Source organism: Peromyscus leucopus, chromosome 2 (genome assembly GCF_004664715.2).
Source record: "Peromyscus leucopus breed LL Stock chromosome 2, UCI_PerLeu_2.1, whole genome shotgun sequence".
Classification (NCBI taxonomy): Eukaryota; Metazoa; Chordata; class Mammalia; order Rodentia; family Cricetidae; genus Peromyscus; species Peromyscus leucopus.
Genome location: NC_051064.1, coordinates 121,040,210 through 121,055,553, shown reverse-complemented (window position 1 = coordinate 121,055,553; position 15,344 = coordinate 121,040,210). Strand labels below are relative to the sequence as shown.

Below are 15,344 nucleotides of genomic sequence, written 5' to 3'. Positions count from 1 at the left end.
AGGGTGACTGTAGACCACCTACCCACCCTCCCTTCCTTCTTCCTCCTTCCTTCCTCCTCCTTCCTCCTTCTTTCTTCCTCTTTCTTTCCTTTCGTCCTTCCTCCTTCCTTCCTCCCCCTTCCTTCTTCTTTCTTCCTGTTTCCTTCCTTTTGTCCTCCCTCCTTTCTTCCTCCCCCTTCCTTCTTCCTCCTTTCTTCCTCTTTCCTTCCTTTTGTCTTCCTCCTTCCTTCCTCCCCTTCCTTCCTCCTTCTTTCTTCCTCTTTCCTTCCTTTCGTCCTTCCTCCTTCCTTCCTTCCTCCTTCCTTCTTCTTTCCTCTCTCCTTTCCCCTCCCCTTCATCCTTTTCATCCCTCCTTCCCTTTCTACCCCCTTCTTTCCTTTCTTTCTCTTCAAAGGTTTTATTTTTACTTGTGTGTGTGTGTTTATAAGTGTGTATGTGCACGTGTGTGCCTACCACATGTGTGTGAGTCCCAGTAAAGGACAGAATAGGGCATCAGGTCTTCTGAAGGAGTTACAGATGGTTGTGAGCAGCCCTGCGTGGGTGCTGGGACCAGAACTCGGGTCCTCTGGATGGGAAGTATGTGTCTCAGCCATTGAACTATCTCTCGGCCCCTTTTCTTTCTGTTTTAGAACAAGGTCTCTGCTGTGGGATGTTAATGTATGTCCTGTGGGAGCCCTTCTTGGGTTCCTTGTGGCGTTACCCAGCAGGTTTGCATAGAGGATGATTAGGACCATGGGCCTGAGTGCAGGTGTCTGAGATGGTCTGCACTTGGCTGTACTGGGGGATGGTCTGTATGTCAAGTTGCTCTGATTGGTCAATAAATAAAACCTGATTGGTCGTGGCTAGGCAGGAAGTATAGGCGGGACTAACAGAGGAGAAATAAAAAGAACAGGAAGGCAAGAGACACTGCAGCCGCCGCCATGACCAGCAGCATGTGAAGACGCTGGTAAGCCACCAGCCATGTGGCAAGGTATAGATTTATGGAAATGGACTAATTTAAGCTATAAGCACAGTTAGCAAGAAGCCTGCCACGGCCATACAGTTTGTAAGCAATATAAGTCTCTGTGTTTACTTGGTTGGGTCTGAGCGGCTGTGGGACTGGCGGGTGACAAAGATTTGTCCTGACTGTGGGCAAGGCAGGAAAACTCTAGCTACAGGTCTCACTATGTGGCACAGCCTGGCCTCAAACTCATAATTCTCCTGCCTCCACTTCTCAAGTGCTGGGATTGGGTGTGTGCCACCGTGTCCCACCCTTATGTTATTGTTTCTGAGAGCTTTCAAACACCCTGGGAAGACGGGGAGAAGAGGACAATGTGAGTGTTATTTTTATTAATTATTAAACTCTAATTAAGAACTTTATTGGTGTTTTATTTTAAAAAAATAGTTATTTACCTACAGTTCTTTTAACAGTTTTCTGTTATTTCTTCCCAACAGAAGCCCAAATAAGGGAACCCAAAGAAATGTGTCAAGAAGGCTTGTCTAGACTAACTCTGAGCAGCCGCAGTAAACAGACCGAGTGCTTGCTGGGAGAGAGGAGGACACTAGCAGCAGCCCCAGAACTCATGGACTCCATGCTGGAGTCTCAAAGATACCCCAGCGGTAGCCTCCAGAAAGAATTTCCCCAGGTATTCTAGAATTAACTAGATAACTGTGTGAGACGCAGGCTCACTGGGGCAGCATTCATTCATCTATTCCAATCGACTAAAATATCAGGAAGCCAGTTTACATGCTTCGGAAGAAGGCTTTGCATTGGGGTGGCCTTCCTCTGCCAGCTGTAGGTGTTTGAACAAGCGGACTTCACGAGGCTCAATTGCGTCACCTGTTAATCTGACATGAACTCAGCTACAGCAGAGCGGTCATGAGGATGTTAGTGTGTGCGCATTATTACTTTCCCTATCACTGTGTTACACACCTCACGGAAGTAACTAAAGGAAGAGAGGTTTATTCTGTCTCCCGGCTTCAGGAAGGCTCACTAGGGCAGTGCCACCTGCAGTAGAGGAGTGGGGGGCAGCAGCGTCCATATCCTGGAGGGTCAGGAAGCAAAGAACTAGACCTGACTGGCTGTGTCCACCCACTATTGGCCATGCCCCAAAGGGTCCACAGCCCCACTAGCTGGGGAGTGGGGGCAGAGGGCATTTCACATTTATATCATAACAGCAAGTGTGTTGATGAAGAGCAGAATAAACTGAAACTTTTGTCCCCCACTAATAGGACGAAAACTCATTACAACTACTTTTAAAAGTAGGCACCGTGTGTGTGTGTGTGTGTGTGTGTGTGTGTGTGTGTGTGTGTGTATGTGTGTACTGTGTGCATATTAAGGTCTTCCCTTTTCTCTCCACCTTTTGAGGCAGGGTCCATCACTGAACCTGGAGCTCACTGGGTTTGGTTAGGCTGACTAGTCAGCGTGCTTCAGGGATCTGCCCATGCCTGTTCCCCCACTGCCAGGCCTGGCTTTAATGTGTGTACTGAAGGTCTGCCCATGTCCACTCCCCCACTGCAGGCAGGAACCAACTTCTGTTTCTTGATTTTGTTAAGGTGAAATCTGAGAAAAATCTGTCAGCCTTTGCAAAGAGAACATCAGAACCATCAGGAGACCGGGCAGCAGACTAAAAAATACCTTGCCCGGGTAAATATCAGATCCCTTTACCTAAAGATGGTGACTAACTCTATAGACTGTCATTGGTGTTTTTGATCATAGCCATTCTGACAGGTGTAAGGTGGTATCTCAGAGTCGTTTTGATTTGCATTTCTCTGATGACTAAGGATGTTGAGCATTGCCTTAAATGTCTTTCAGCCATTTGAGATTCTTCTTTTGAGAATTCTCTGTTTAGCTCTTTAGCCCATTTTTTAATTGGATTGTTCAGTATTTTGATGTCTGGTTTCTTGAGTTCTTTATATACTTTGGAGATCAGTCTTCTGTCAGATGTGGGGTTGGTGAAGGTCTTTTCCCATTCTGTAGGCTGTCTTATTGATTGTTAAAGTGACTCTTTTTAAAAAGAGTATACATACTTGGGAATTAATGAAACAAGTAAAAACGAAGACTATTTAGTGCACCATTCATGTTAGTGGTGTCGTCCCTCTTGTCAAATGATACAAGTGTTTACATTGGGTTTTGTGATCATGTAAACATAGTCTGTCAGTGTGTTGGTTTGGACCATGTGGAATTGTTTTTTACAAGTACAAAACCCTCAATTACCCGTAATTTTGTTTGGTTCAACCTAATCAACGACATGCACATGCGTGGAAGTGCTGTTTGCTGCTTTCCTCTACTGTTCTTGAAGCATGGACGGGAGCCACGTGTCTTCAGAGCACAGTGGCTGTTAGCTTATCACTAACACAGTTTCATTTCAGCGTCAGAATGAAGACACAGAGCCTCAGAACAGCCTCTTGAGGGAAGTGGAATGCATAGCACAGAGGCTGGGGGCGTCCCTGGAGGAGATCCAGAGGAGAGCAGAGGAGCCACAAGAGAAGAAGAACGAACAGAGAAAGTTAGGTGAGCCGTGGCTTCAGACAACCATTGTAGCCATGGATTACTGGGGTGGTCTGGGGGGATATTCCAAGGGGAGAAGAACTCAAAGGTGAACATGTAAAGACTTATTGCTACTGTGTCCCCAAGTCTTCAGGAAACACAGGCTTGGCAGGCCCGCCCCAAAGGCACAACCCAGAACTGTGTGTCACTCACCACTAGGAGTCCCAGCACCCAGAAGACCCATTTGTTCCTTCACCCTAACTCTGGGTCCTCCTTCCTCACCAAAAATAACTGCCACCCTATTTTGAATACTGTTTCTGAGTTCTGACAACATGCAATATCGTTCATTTAAATTTTTATTTTATTTTTGTTATGTGTATTGGTGGTTTGCCTGCATGTATGTCTGTGTACTGTGTGCATGCCTGGTGATAGCAGAGGCCAGAAGAGGATATCTGATTTCCTGGAACCTGAGTTGTATACAGACAACAGTAGTGAGCTGCCATGTGGATGTTAGGAATTGAACTTGGGTCCTCTGAAAGAGCAGCCAGAGCTCTTAACCACTGAGCCATCTTTCCAACACCCCCCCAACTGTTTTTAAAAAATAAAAAACTTTAGAATGAGTATGATGGTGCACACCTTTAATCCCAGCAGAAGCAGGTGGATTTGAGGCCAGCCTGGTCTACTTAGTGAGTTCCAAGACAGCCAGGGCTATGTAGAAAGACCTTGTCTCAAAAAATAAAAAAAAAAAACTTTAAAATTACATTAAAATTTTTATTTTGTATATGCTTGCAAATGTAGGCGGCATGCTAAGGCACACATGTGGAAGTCAAAGAACAGCTTGAAGGAATTGGTTCTTTCTTCCGTGTGGGTCGCCACCACCATTGAACTCAGGTGGTCAGGCTTGGGTCAGGGGCCTCTTTCCTCTCAGCCATCTCGTGCGCCATATCCATTCTTTCCGTTTGTTCTCTTGCGTAGTCTCAGGCCCGCTCACATTATTTCCTGTAGCGGCCTTTGTAATAATTCCACTGATGCCACACTGATCCATTCCACTGTCAATGGGCTTTGTGCTGTTTCTAGCGGGGGCTGCCATGAGTTCTGATACCATGAACATTCTTGCACTTCTCTTGTGGGTACTTACGCATTTCTAATCTGGATAAGAACGCAGTTTCTGGAGCAGAGACTGTGTGTCAAAATACAGTCATGTGCTGGGGGGAGGTCTTTTGCTCCACCCCTTGGCATTCCTATAAAAAGCCCTTTTGAAGAGACAGAAGGAGCTGGTAGATATTGATCCAGGTCTTCCTGAGGCTATCCTGTTTAGGCTATAAATATTTAGGTTTGCTTTTGGTTTTGCCAAATGGGAACTCTATTTATCAAATCCAGTTTAGGAGAGCACTTACCTACTTTCTGTCTCTAGAGTTGCCTTTTCTGGACATTTCATATAAATGGAATCATACATGAGTTTGCGCATCTGTTTTCTTTCACTTAACACGCTTTTGAGATTCAACCATGAAACAGGTATAACTGCTTCATTCCATTATACTGCAATATAAGCTAACCCCTGCTGTTTTTCAGGTTGTTGGTTTTTGTGGTGGTATTGTGTTCCCAAAATATTGTGTACTCTAATAAATTTATCTGGGGTCAGAGAACAGATAGCCACTAGATACAAAGGCTAGAAAATGGTGGCACTCACACCTTTAATCCTAGCATTCCAGAGATAGAAATCTTTCTGGATCTCTATGAGTTCAAGGCCACATTGGAAATAGCCAAGCATGGTGACACACGCCTTTAATCCCAGAAAGCCAGCCTTTAATCCCAGGGAGTAGTGGTAGAAAGCAAAAAGATATATAAATAGGCGTGAGGACCAGAAACTAGAAGCATTTGGCTGGTTAAGCATGTGGCTGGTTAAGCATTCAGGCTTTTGAGCAGTAATTCAGCTGAGACCCATTCCGGATGAGGACTCAGAGGCCTCCAGTCTGAGGAGACAAAACCAGCTGAGGACCAGGCGAGGTGAGATAGCTGTGGCTTGTTCTGTCTCTCTGATCTTCCAGCATTGACCCCAATAACTGGCCTTGGGTTTGATTTTATTAATAAGAACTTTTAAGATTCCTGCTACAGGTTTTTTTTTATAATAGCAACCATAACGCGCATAGAATTTTGATTTCTACTTCCCTATGACTAGTATAAAGTATATTTTATGTGTTTACAAGCTACATACATAATGAAAATGTCTATTCAATGCTTTTTGTAACTAGTTTTTTTTCAATTTTATTTATTTTATTATTTTATGTGTATGGGTGTTTTGCATGCACATATTTCTATATATCATGTGCCTGTGGAGGCCAGAAGAGAGCATCAAATCCCCTAGAACTGGCATTAACAGTCAGTCATGAGCCACCATGTGAGTGCTGAGAATCAAACCCAAGTCCCTAGAAGAGCAACCAGTTCTCTTAACCAATGAGCCATCTCTCCAGCCCCCTTTTATCTCTCCAGCCCCCTATTTATTTGTTTTTTGAGACCAGGTCTCATCATGCAACTCTGGCTGGCCTGGAATTTGCTGTGTAAACCAGGCTGTCCTTGAATTTAGGGATCCACCTGCCTCTGCCTCTTGAGTTCTGGGATCAAAGGCATGAGCACTGCCACACTCAGCCAGCCATCGCTGCTTTTTAACAGTGGGATTTCTCTTTCTCTCTCTCTCTCTCTCTCTCTCTCTCTCTCTCTCTCTCTCTCTCTCTCTCTCTCTCTCTCTCTTTAGTGCACAGGAGCGGGAAGGAGGTTGAGGATTGAGACAGGGTTTCTCAGCCTGGGCTGTCCTGGAACTCACTCTGTAGTTCAGGATGGCCTCGAACTCAGAAATCTACGTACCTCTGCCTCCTGAAGTGCCGGGATTATAGACATGGGATTTCTGTGTTTTTTAACTGTGGAATTTCTAGTGTAAACATTCTGGATATTAACCTCTTATGAGACGGGTGATTTCCAAATACTTCCTCCTCTGAATTGTGAGCAGTCTTTTCTAGCAAACGTGGCCAGTCTACCAAAACCTACTATTCCATAAACCTCCCTCACCTTGTGAAACCATGCCTATTTATCCAACCCCCAAATGCCAGGCATTCCTGAGATTGATAGTCACACCCTCCACCTGCACCATTATGAACGAGTCTATCGAATCAGATAGTGAGATTGTAAAGTGGAACACCCCCACCACCCTGCCTCAGGGTGAACACTAAGGGCCTCCTGCCAGAGTGTGCTCACCCCTGTGGAACATTGTGCAGCCTTTTGCCTTGTTCACGTCTGTCTCTTTGTGTGACACCAGGAATATTCTCCAGCACTTTTCACAGATCTTCACTCTGTTGATAGTGTCCTTGTGGGTACTATGGGCAAAAGGTTTTCATTTTATACAACTCAACTTACCTTTTTATTCTTTTTTTTTTCAATAATTGAGTAAAACTGAAATTTATTATATGCCACAGTCGTCCTAGGGACCTCCATGCTATATATATATAGCCTCTATGGTTCTATGGGTTGTAGTCTGATTGTTCATTTTATATCTAGAATCCACCAATGAGTGAGTACATACCATAACTGTCTTTCTGGGTTTGGGTTACCTCACTCAGGATGATTTTTTCTAGTTCCATCCATTTGCCTGCAAATTTCATGCTTTCATTGTTTTTCTCTGCTGAGTAGTACTCCATTGTGTATATGTACCACATTTTTTTCATCCATTCTTCCGTTGATGAGCATCTAGGTTGTTTCCAGGTTCTGGCTATTACAAATAGTGCTGCTATGAACATAGCTGAGCATGTATCTTTATGGTATATATCAGCATTCTTTGGGTATATGCCCAAGAGTGGGATGGCTGGGTCTTGAGGTAGTTCGATTCCTAATTTTCTGAGAAACTGCCATACTGATTTCCACAGTGGTTGTACAAGTTTACATTCCCACCAACAGTGGAGGAGTGTTCCCTTTGCTCCACATCCTCTCCAACATTGGTTGTCATTGGTGTTTTTGATCTTAGCCATTCTAACAGGTGTAAGGTGGTATCTCAGAGTCGTTTTGATTTGCATTTCTCTGATGATTAAGGATGTTGAGCATTTCTTTAAATGTCTTTCAGCCATTTGTAGTTCTTGTTTTGTGAATTCTCTGTTTAGCTCTTTAGCCCATTTTTTTAATTGGACTGTTCAGTGCTTTGATGTCTAGTTTCTTGAGTTCTTTATATATTGTGGAGATCAATCCTCTGTCAGATGTGGGGTTGGTGAAGATCTTTTCCCAATCTGTTGGCTGTCTTTTTGTCTTATTGGCTGTGTCTTTTGCCCTGCAAAAGCTTCTCAGTTTTGAGAGGTCCCATTTATTAATGGTTGTGCTCAGGGTCTGTGCTGTCGGTGTTTTATTTAGGAAATGGTCTCCAGTGCCAATGCGTTCAAGAGTGCTTCCTATTTTCTTTTCTATTAAGTTTAGTGTAACTGGATTTATGTTTAGGTCTTTGATCCACTTGGACTTGAGTTTTGTGCATGGTGACAGATATGGATCTATTTGTAATCTTTTACATATTGACATCCAGTTATGCCAGCACCATTTGTTGAAGATACTTTCTTTGTTCCATTGTATAGTTTTGGCTCCTTTGTCAAAAACCAGGTGTTCATATGTGCATGGATTAATGTCAGGGTCTTCAATTCGATTCCATTGGTCCGTATGTCGGTTTTTATACCAGTACCAAGCTGTTTTTATTACTATAGCTCTATAGTAGAGTTTGAGGTCCGGGATGGTGATGCCTCCAAGGGTTGCTTTATCGTATAGGATTCTTTTAACTATCCTGGGTCTTTTGTTTTTCCATATAAAGTTGAGTATTTTTCTTTCCAAGTCTGTGAAGAATTGTGTTGGGATTTTGATGGGGATTGCATTGAATCTGTAGATTGCTTTTGGTAAGATTGCCATTTTTACTATGTTAATCCTACCTATCCATGAGCATGGGAGATCCTTCCATTTTCTGATATCTTCTTCAATTTCTTTCTTTAGAGATTTAAAGTTCTTATCAAAAAGGTCTTTCACTTGTTTAGTTAGTGTTATCCCAAGGTATTTTATATTATTTGTGGCTATTGTAAAGGGTGATGTTTCTCTGACTTCTTTCTCAGCCCTTTTATCATTTGTGTATAGGAGGGCTACTGATTTTTTTGAGTTGATCTTGTATCCTGCCACTTTACTGAAGGAGTTTATCAGCTGTAGAAGTTCCCTGGTAGAGTTTTTGGGGTCACTTATGTATACTATCATATCATCTGCAAATAGTGAAAGTTTGACTTCTTCCTTGCCAATTTGTATCCCTTTGATCTCCTTTTGTTGTCTTATTGCTCTAGCTAGAACTTCTAGTACTATATTGAATAAATATGGGGAGAGTGGACAGCCTTGTCTTGTTCCTGAATTTAGTGGTATCACTTTGAGTTTCTCTCCATTTAATTTGATGTTTGCTGTTGGCTTGCTATAAATTGCTTTTATTATGTTTAGAAATGTTCCTTGTATTCCTGATCTTTCTAAGACCTTTATCATGAAGGGGTGTTGGATTTTGTCAAAGGCTTTTTCAGCATCTAGGGAGATGATCATGTGGATTTTTTCTTTCAGTTTGTTTATATGGTGTATTACATTGACTGATTTCTGTATGTTGAACCATCCTTGCATCCCTGGGATGAATCCTACTTGGTCGTGATGGATGATTGTTTTGATGTATTCTTGGATTCGGTTTGCCAATATTTTGTTGAGTATTTTTGCATCAATGTTCATGAGGGAGATTGGTCTGTAGTTCTCTTTCTTTGTTGCATCTTTGTGTGGTTTGGGTATCAGGGTAATTGTAGCCTCATAAAAAGAGTTTGGTAGTGTTCCTTCTGTTTCTATTGTGTGGAACACTTTGAAGAGGATTGGTATTAGTTCTTCTTTGAAAGTCTGGTAGAATTCTGCACTGAAACCATCTGGTCCTGGGCTTTTTTTAGTTGGGAGACTTTTGATGACTGTTTCTATTTCTTTAGGGGTTATTGGTCTATTTAAATGGTTTATCTGGTCTTGATTTAATTTTGGTATTTGGTATTTACCCAGAAAATTGTCCATTTCTTCCTGGTTTTCCATTTTTGTGGAGTACAGGTTTTTGAAGTATGATCTGATGATTCTCTGGATTTCCTCATTGTCTGTTGTTATGTCTCCCTTTTCATTTCTGATTTTGTGAATTTGGGTGTTCTCTCTTTGCCTTTTGGTTAATTTGGCTAGTGGTTTGTCTATCTTGTTGATTTTTTCAAAGAACCAACTCTTTGTTTCATTGATTTTTTGTATTGTTCTCTTGTTTTCTATTTCGTTGATTTCAGCCCTCAATTTGATTATTTCCTGGCGTCTATTTCTCCTGGGTGAGTTTGTTTCTTTTTGTTCTAGAGCTTTCAGTTGTGCTGTTAATTCATTGGTACGGGATTGCTCCATCTTCTTTATGTGTGCATTTAGAGCTATGAATTTTCCTCTTAGCACTGCTTTCATAGTGTCCCATAAGTTTGGGTATGTTGTACTTTCATTTTCATTGAATTCTAGGAACTCTTTAATTTCTGTCTTTATTTCTTCCTTGACCCATTGATGTTTCAGGTGGGTATTATTCAGTTTCCATGAGTTTGTGGGTTTTCTATAATTTTTGTTGTTATTGAGTTCTAACTTTAAGGCATGGTGGTCTGATAAAATACAGGAGATTATTCCAATTTTTTTGTATCTGTTGAGATTTGTTTTGTGTCCAAGCATGTGGTCAATTTTTGAGAAGGTTCCATGGGTGCTGAGAAGAAGGTATATTCTTTTGTGTTAGGATGGAATATTCTGTAGATATCTGTTAGGTCCATTTGAGTCATAACATCTGTTAGGTCCTTTATTTCTTTGTTAAGTTTCAGTCTGGTAGATCTATCTTTTGGTGAGAGTGGTGTGTTAAAATCTCCCACTACTAATGTGTGGGGTTTGATGTGCGTTTTAAACTTTAGTAGTGTTTCTTTTATGAATGTGGGTGCTTTTGTATTTGGAGCATAAATGTTTAGAATCGAGACTTCATCTTGGTGGATTTTTCCTGTGATGAATATGTAATGTCCATCCTGGTCTCTTTTGATTGATTTTAGTTTGAAGTCTATTTTATTAGATATTAGGATAGCTACACCAGCTTGTTTCTTAGGTCCATTTGCTTGGAAAACCTTTTCCCAGCCCTTTACTCGGAGGTAGTGTCTGTCTTTGGAGTTAAGGTGTGTTTCTTGTATGCAGCATATGGATGGGTCCTGTTTTCTAATCCATTCTGTTAGCCTGTGTCTTTTTATAGGTGAGTTGAGACCATTGATATTGATGGATATTAATGACCAGTGATTGTTAATTCCTGTTATTTTTTTTGGTTGTGTTGTGTTGTCCTTCTGTGGTGTATGTTGGTGTAGGATTATCTATTGCTTGATTTTTCATGGATGTGTTTAGCTTCTTTGGGTTGAATTTTCCCTTCTAGTGCTTTCTGTAGGGCTGGGTTTGTGGACAGGTATTGATTAAATCTGGTTTTATCCTGGAATATTTTGTTTACTCCGCCTATGGTGATTGAGAGTTTTGCTGGGTATAATAGTCTGGGTTGGCATCCATGGTCTCTTAGTGTCTGCATGAGGTTTGTCCATGATCTTCTATCTTTCATAGTCTCTATTGAGTAGTCTGGTGTTATTCTGATGGGTTTGCCTTTATATGTTACTTGGTCCTTTTCCTTTGCAGCTCTTAATATTTTTTCTTTATTCTGTGTGTTTAGTGTTTTGATTATTATGTGGCGAGGGGACTTTTTTTTTGGATCCAGCCTATTCGGTGTTCTGTAAGCTTCTTGTATCTTCATAGGTATTTCTTTCTTTAGGTTAGGAAAGTTTTCTTCTATGATTTTGTTGAATATATTTTCTGTGCCTTTGAGTTGGTCTTCTTCTCCTTCTTCTATCCCTATTATTCTTAGGTTTGGTCTTTTCATGGTGTCCCAAATTTCCTGGACGTTTTGTGTTAGGACTTTTTTGTCTTTATTGTTTTCTTTGACTGACGAATCTATTTTCTCTATCGTGTCTTCAGTGTCAGAGATTCTCTGTTCCATCTCTTGCAATCGGTTGGTTATGCTTGTTTCTGTAGTTCCTGTTCGTTTTGTCAGGATTTCTATTTCCAGCATTCCCTCAGCATGTGTTTTCTTTATTGTCTCAAATTCATTTTTCAGATCTTGGAATGTTTCTTTCATCTGTTTAATTGCTTTTTCTTGGCTTTCTTTGATTTCTTCCCATTTTTTGTTCGTTTTTTCTTCCATTTCTTTAAGGGAGTTTTTTATTTCCTCTTTAATGGAGTTTTTCATTTCCTCTTTAAGGGAAGTTTTTATTTCCTCTTTAAGGGAGTTTTTTATTTCCTCTTTAAGGAAAGTTTTTATTTCCTCTTTAAGGTAGTTTTTCAATTCCTCTTTAAGGAAAGTTTTTATTTCCTCATTGAGGGAATGTTTTATTTCTTCTTTAAGGGCCTCTATCATCTTCTTAATGTCATTTTTAGGGTTGATTTCTTCTGTTTCTTCTGTCATGGTATGTTTAGGTCTTGCAGGTGTAGAATCACTAGGTTCTGATGTTGCCATATAGGTCTTTATGTTGTTGCCTGTATTTTTGCACTGGCGTCTACTCATCTCTTCCTCTGCTCAGTGCAGGTGGTGTCTGTGTCTGAGAGTGCCTCTCTTGTTCTAATTTTTAGTCTTGGTTTAGTAGTGGTTCTTGGTTAAATTGGTGCTATTGGGCTATTTCTTCAGGGGCAGCTGATTTCGATCGGTGAATTATATACTTATGATTCTGGTGATCTGGTTTGGTGTCTGGGTAGCGCCTTCTTCTGTGTTCTCAGGTCACTTTTTGTTCATTTGTCAACTCCTCAGCTGATCTTGTTTCTTCAGACTTTAAACTGTAGGCATCTGAATCCTCTCCCAGATGGGTTTCAGCTGAGCAGGGTAGTCTCACCAACACCTCCAAGTTGTTGGGTTTCACAGGATCAGCAGCTGGGCCCTGGGTTGTCCTCAGACGGAGTGTTCAGATTCGTTCTGGTTCTGACCCACGAGATAGCTTCTTCCCCAGATGTTGGGGTTAGGGGCGTCCCTGTTCCAAGCTGCGTCTGCTTGTCTCCGTCCCTGGGCCTGTTTACCTCTGCGGTCCGCCGCCGGGCCTGTATGTCCCTGTCAGCTGTCGCTGGGTCTGTCTGCCTCTGGGGGTCGCCACCGGGCCTGTATGTCCCTGTCAGCTGCCGCTGGGTCTGTCTGCCTCTGGGGGCCGCCACCGGGCCTGAATGTCCCTGTCGGCCGCTGCCGCTGGGCCCGTCTACCTCCGCGGGCCGCCGCCACAGACCTACCTGCGTCTGCTTGTCTGCACCGTCGGGCCTGTCTACCTCTGTGGACCGCCGCTGGGCCTGAATTTCTCTGCCGGCTGCCGCCGCCGGGCCTGAATGCCCCTGTCGGCTGCTGCCGCCGGGCCCGTTTACCTCAGCGGGCTGCTGCTGGGCCCGTCTACCTCCGCGGGCCGCCGCCGCAGGCCTGCCTGCGTCTGCTTGTCTTTGCTGCCGGGCCCGTCTACCTCTGTGGGCCGCCGCTGGGCCTGAATGTCTCTGCCGGCTGCCGCCGGGTCTGAATATCCCTGTTGGCTGCCGCCGCTGGGCCTGTCTACCTCCATGGGCCCCCGCTGCAGGCCTACCTGCGTCTGCTTGTCTCTGCTGCCGGGCCTGTCTACCTCTGTGGGCCGCCACTGGGTCTGAATGTCCCCTTTTTATTCTTTTGTTGCTACTAATTTTGGTAAAAGATTAAATAAATTATTGTCACACTCCCTCCCCTGCAAACAAAACACCTGTATGCGTAGGCTCTAATTGGGCATGGTGGCGTATGCCTTGAATCCCAGCAATCAGGAGGTAGAGGCAGGAGAATCTCTGTGAGGTTGATGCCAGCCTGGTCTACAGAGCAAGTTCCAAGACAGCCAGAACTATATAATAGAGAGCCCCTGTCAAAATAAACAAACAGAAACAAAATACAACAACAACAAAAGACCCACCATATCTAGAGTAATAACTTAAGAAATGGACTTAGAAAATACAAGTGTGAATCCAGTAGAAAGGTCTTAAAAGTGTAACAAAGCCTGCCTGGCATGGTGGTGCATGCTTGTATCAGCATTTGAGGGGCTGAGGCAGGAGTGTTGTAAATTCAAGGCCAGTGTTAAAAGAACGAATTCCACTCTGGGCTGTGTAGCAAAGCCTTCTCTCAAAAGAGAAAATTTCCAACCAATCCTAGGATTGTGACTCATTTAAGACTAATGAAAAGCCAGAGTTGTCAAATTATTCACAAACATGGCAGGAGAAGCAGTCTGACCAGCCAAGCTTAAGGAACTGGTTGTCTCCGTTAATTTTTAAATTGGGAAAACTATATTTGGCTGTGTCATTCTAAAAGTAGATTTTATTTATTTATTTTTGGTTTTTTTGAGACAGGATTTTTCTGTAGCTTTTGGAGCCTGTCCTAGAACTCACTCTGTAGTCCAGGCTGGCCTCGAACTCACAGAGATCCACCTGTCTCTGCCTCCCAAGTGCTGGGACTAAAGGCATGCGCCACCACACTCAGCTAGATTTTATTTTTGAGGCAGGGTCTTACTATGTCTCCTTGGCTAGCCTCAGGTTCACTGTGTAGGCTAAGCTAGCTTCAAACTCAGAATCCTCCTGCCTCCACCTCCTGGTGCTGGGATTATAGATATGTGTCACCACTGCATCCACAGCCCAGTTTTTAAAATGAAAGCCAACTGTTTTCTGAATATCTGGAGTACCTCAGAACTTTTTAACATTTTGGAAGCCCTGGTTCACTTCAAATTGGGGGAGCAAACAAGGCTTTTCGGTGTGTCTACAGCACACATCCCACACTCGCCCCGACCCTTTGCTCTGCAAACCCAAGCGGCTCTGGATCCCAGTAGTTCCCGGAAGTCCCATGCAGTTCCCGGAAGTCCCGCGTCTCTCCTGCGTTCTCTCCGTTACTCATGCTGCTCTCTTTCTCAAACATTCTTTCCACCTGCGGTCCCTCTGCTTGCCCTTCTTCCACAAAGGAGTTCCGTGGAAAGCTTGTTTTAGTGGCACAGAAACCATCCCGTCTCTGGGGCAGAGAGAACAGCCCTGGGTGTGCAGCCCCGCCGTGCTATTTATCTCCCTTGGCACTGAGCAGGTTGCTCTAGTTCTCTGTTGCTTGTCTCACTTGCTTATTGCGATGTGGGTACCTGCATTATAGATTTGTCATAATAATGCGCCTGAGAAGAGGAGCAGTTGCTCCTGGAGGCGGCAGCAGAAATAGTCTTGCTATAATTAGAATGTAGTTTCTTATGAATCTGGTGGGTGATAGTGGGATTTGTCCTGAAGGTCTGAGTGTTGCCGCCATAATAATGAAACGTGCACAATGGTGTGGTGCACTCATGGTGTGGTTAGGAGTGTTCTCTTATAAAGCTCAGTGTTTGCCTCTTAGTGTTAGCAGATCCTTCATTCTAATGGTTTAGGAAACCTGCTAACCCATCACAGTGAGGAGCCCGCAAGAAGCAAAGGGCCACAACCTAACTAGCAGGTTGAACGTCCATCAACCCCAGTGCCCCGTCTGCTGTTCTCAGGTAATCCTTTGTACCTCTGAGGGTTAATATTTTCAGGACCTAGAATCACCTAGAAGACAACCCTCTGAGCTTCCCTGTAGTCTAGTCTCTAGATTAGGTTCACAGAGGTAGGAAGAGACACCCTAAATGTGAACAGCATCCGGGTCCTGGACAGAAGAAAGGGGAGAAAGTGAGCCAAGTTGTAGTATTCATCTATCTGTTTCCTGGCTTTGGGTATGACGTGACTTTATGTATGTTACTTC

The 15,344-nt window shown here is 43.2% G+C and overlaps 1 protein-coding gene across 2 annotated transcripts in view; it reads left to right on the top strand.

The window, feature by feature from the left end:
• Positions 1–15,344, top strand: part of Ccdc30 (coiled-coil domain containing 30) — a 106,706-nt gene that overhangs the window by 9,805 nt on the left and 81,557 nt on the right. For both annotated transcript variants that reach the window (XM_028886479.2, XM_028886480.2), the window contains exons 2-3: positions 1,435–1,625; positions 3,352–3,493. In XM_028886479.2, coding sequence (XP_028742312.1) covers positions 1,461–1,625; positions 3,352–3,493 — 307 coding nt within the window. In that variant the 5' untranslated portion in view covers positions 1,435–1,460. The remainder of the gene's footprint in view (positions 1–1,434; positions 1,626–3,351; positions 3,494–15,344) is intronic.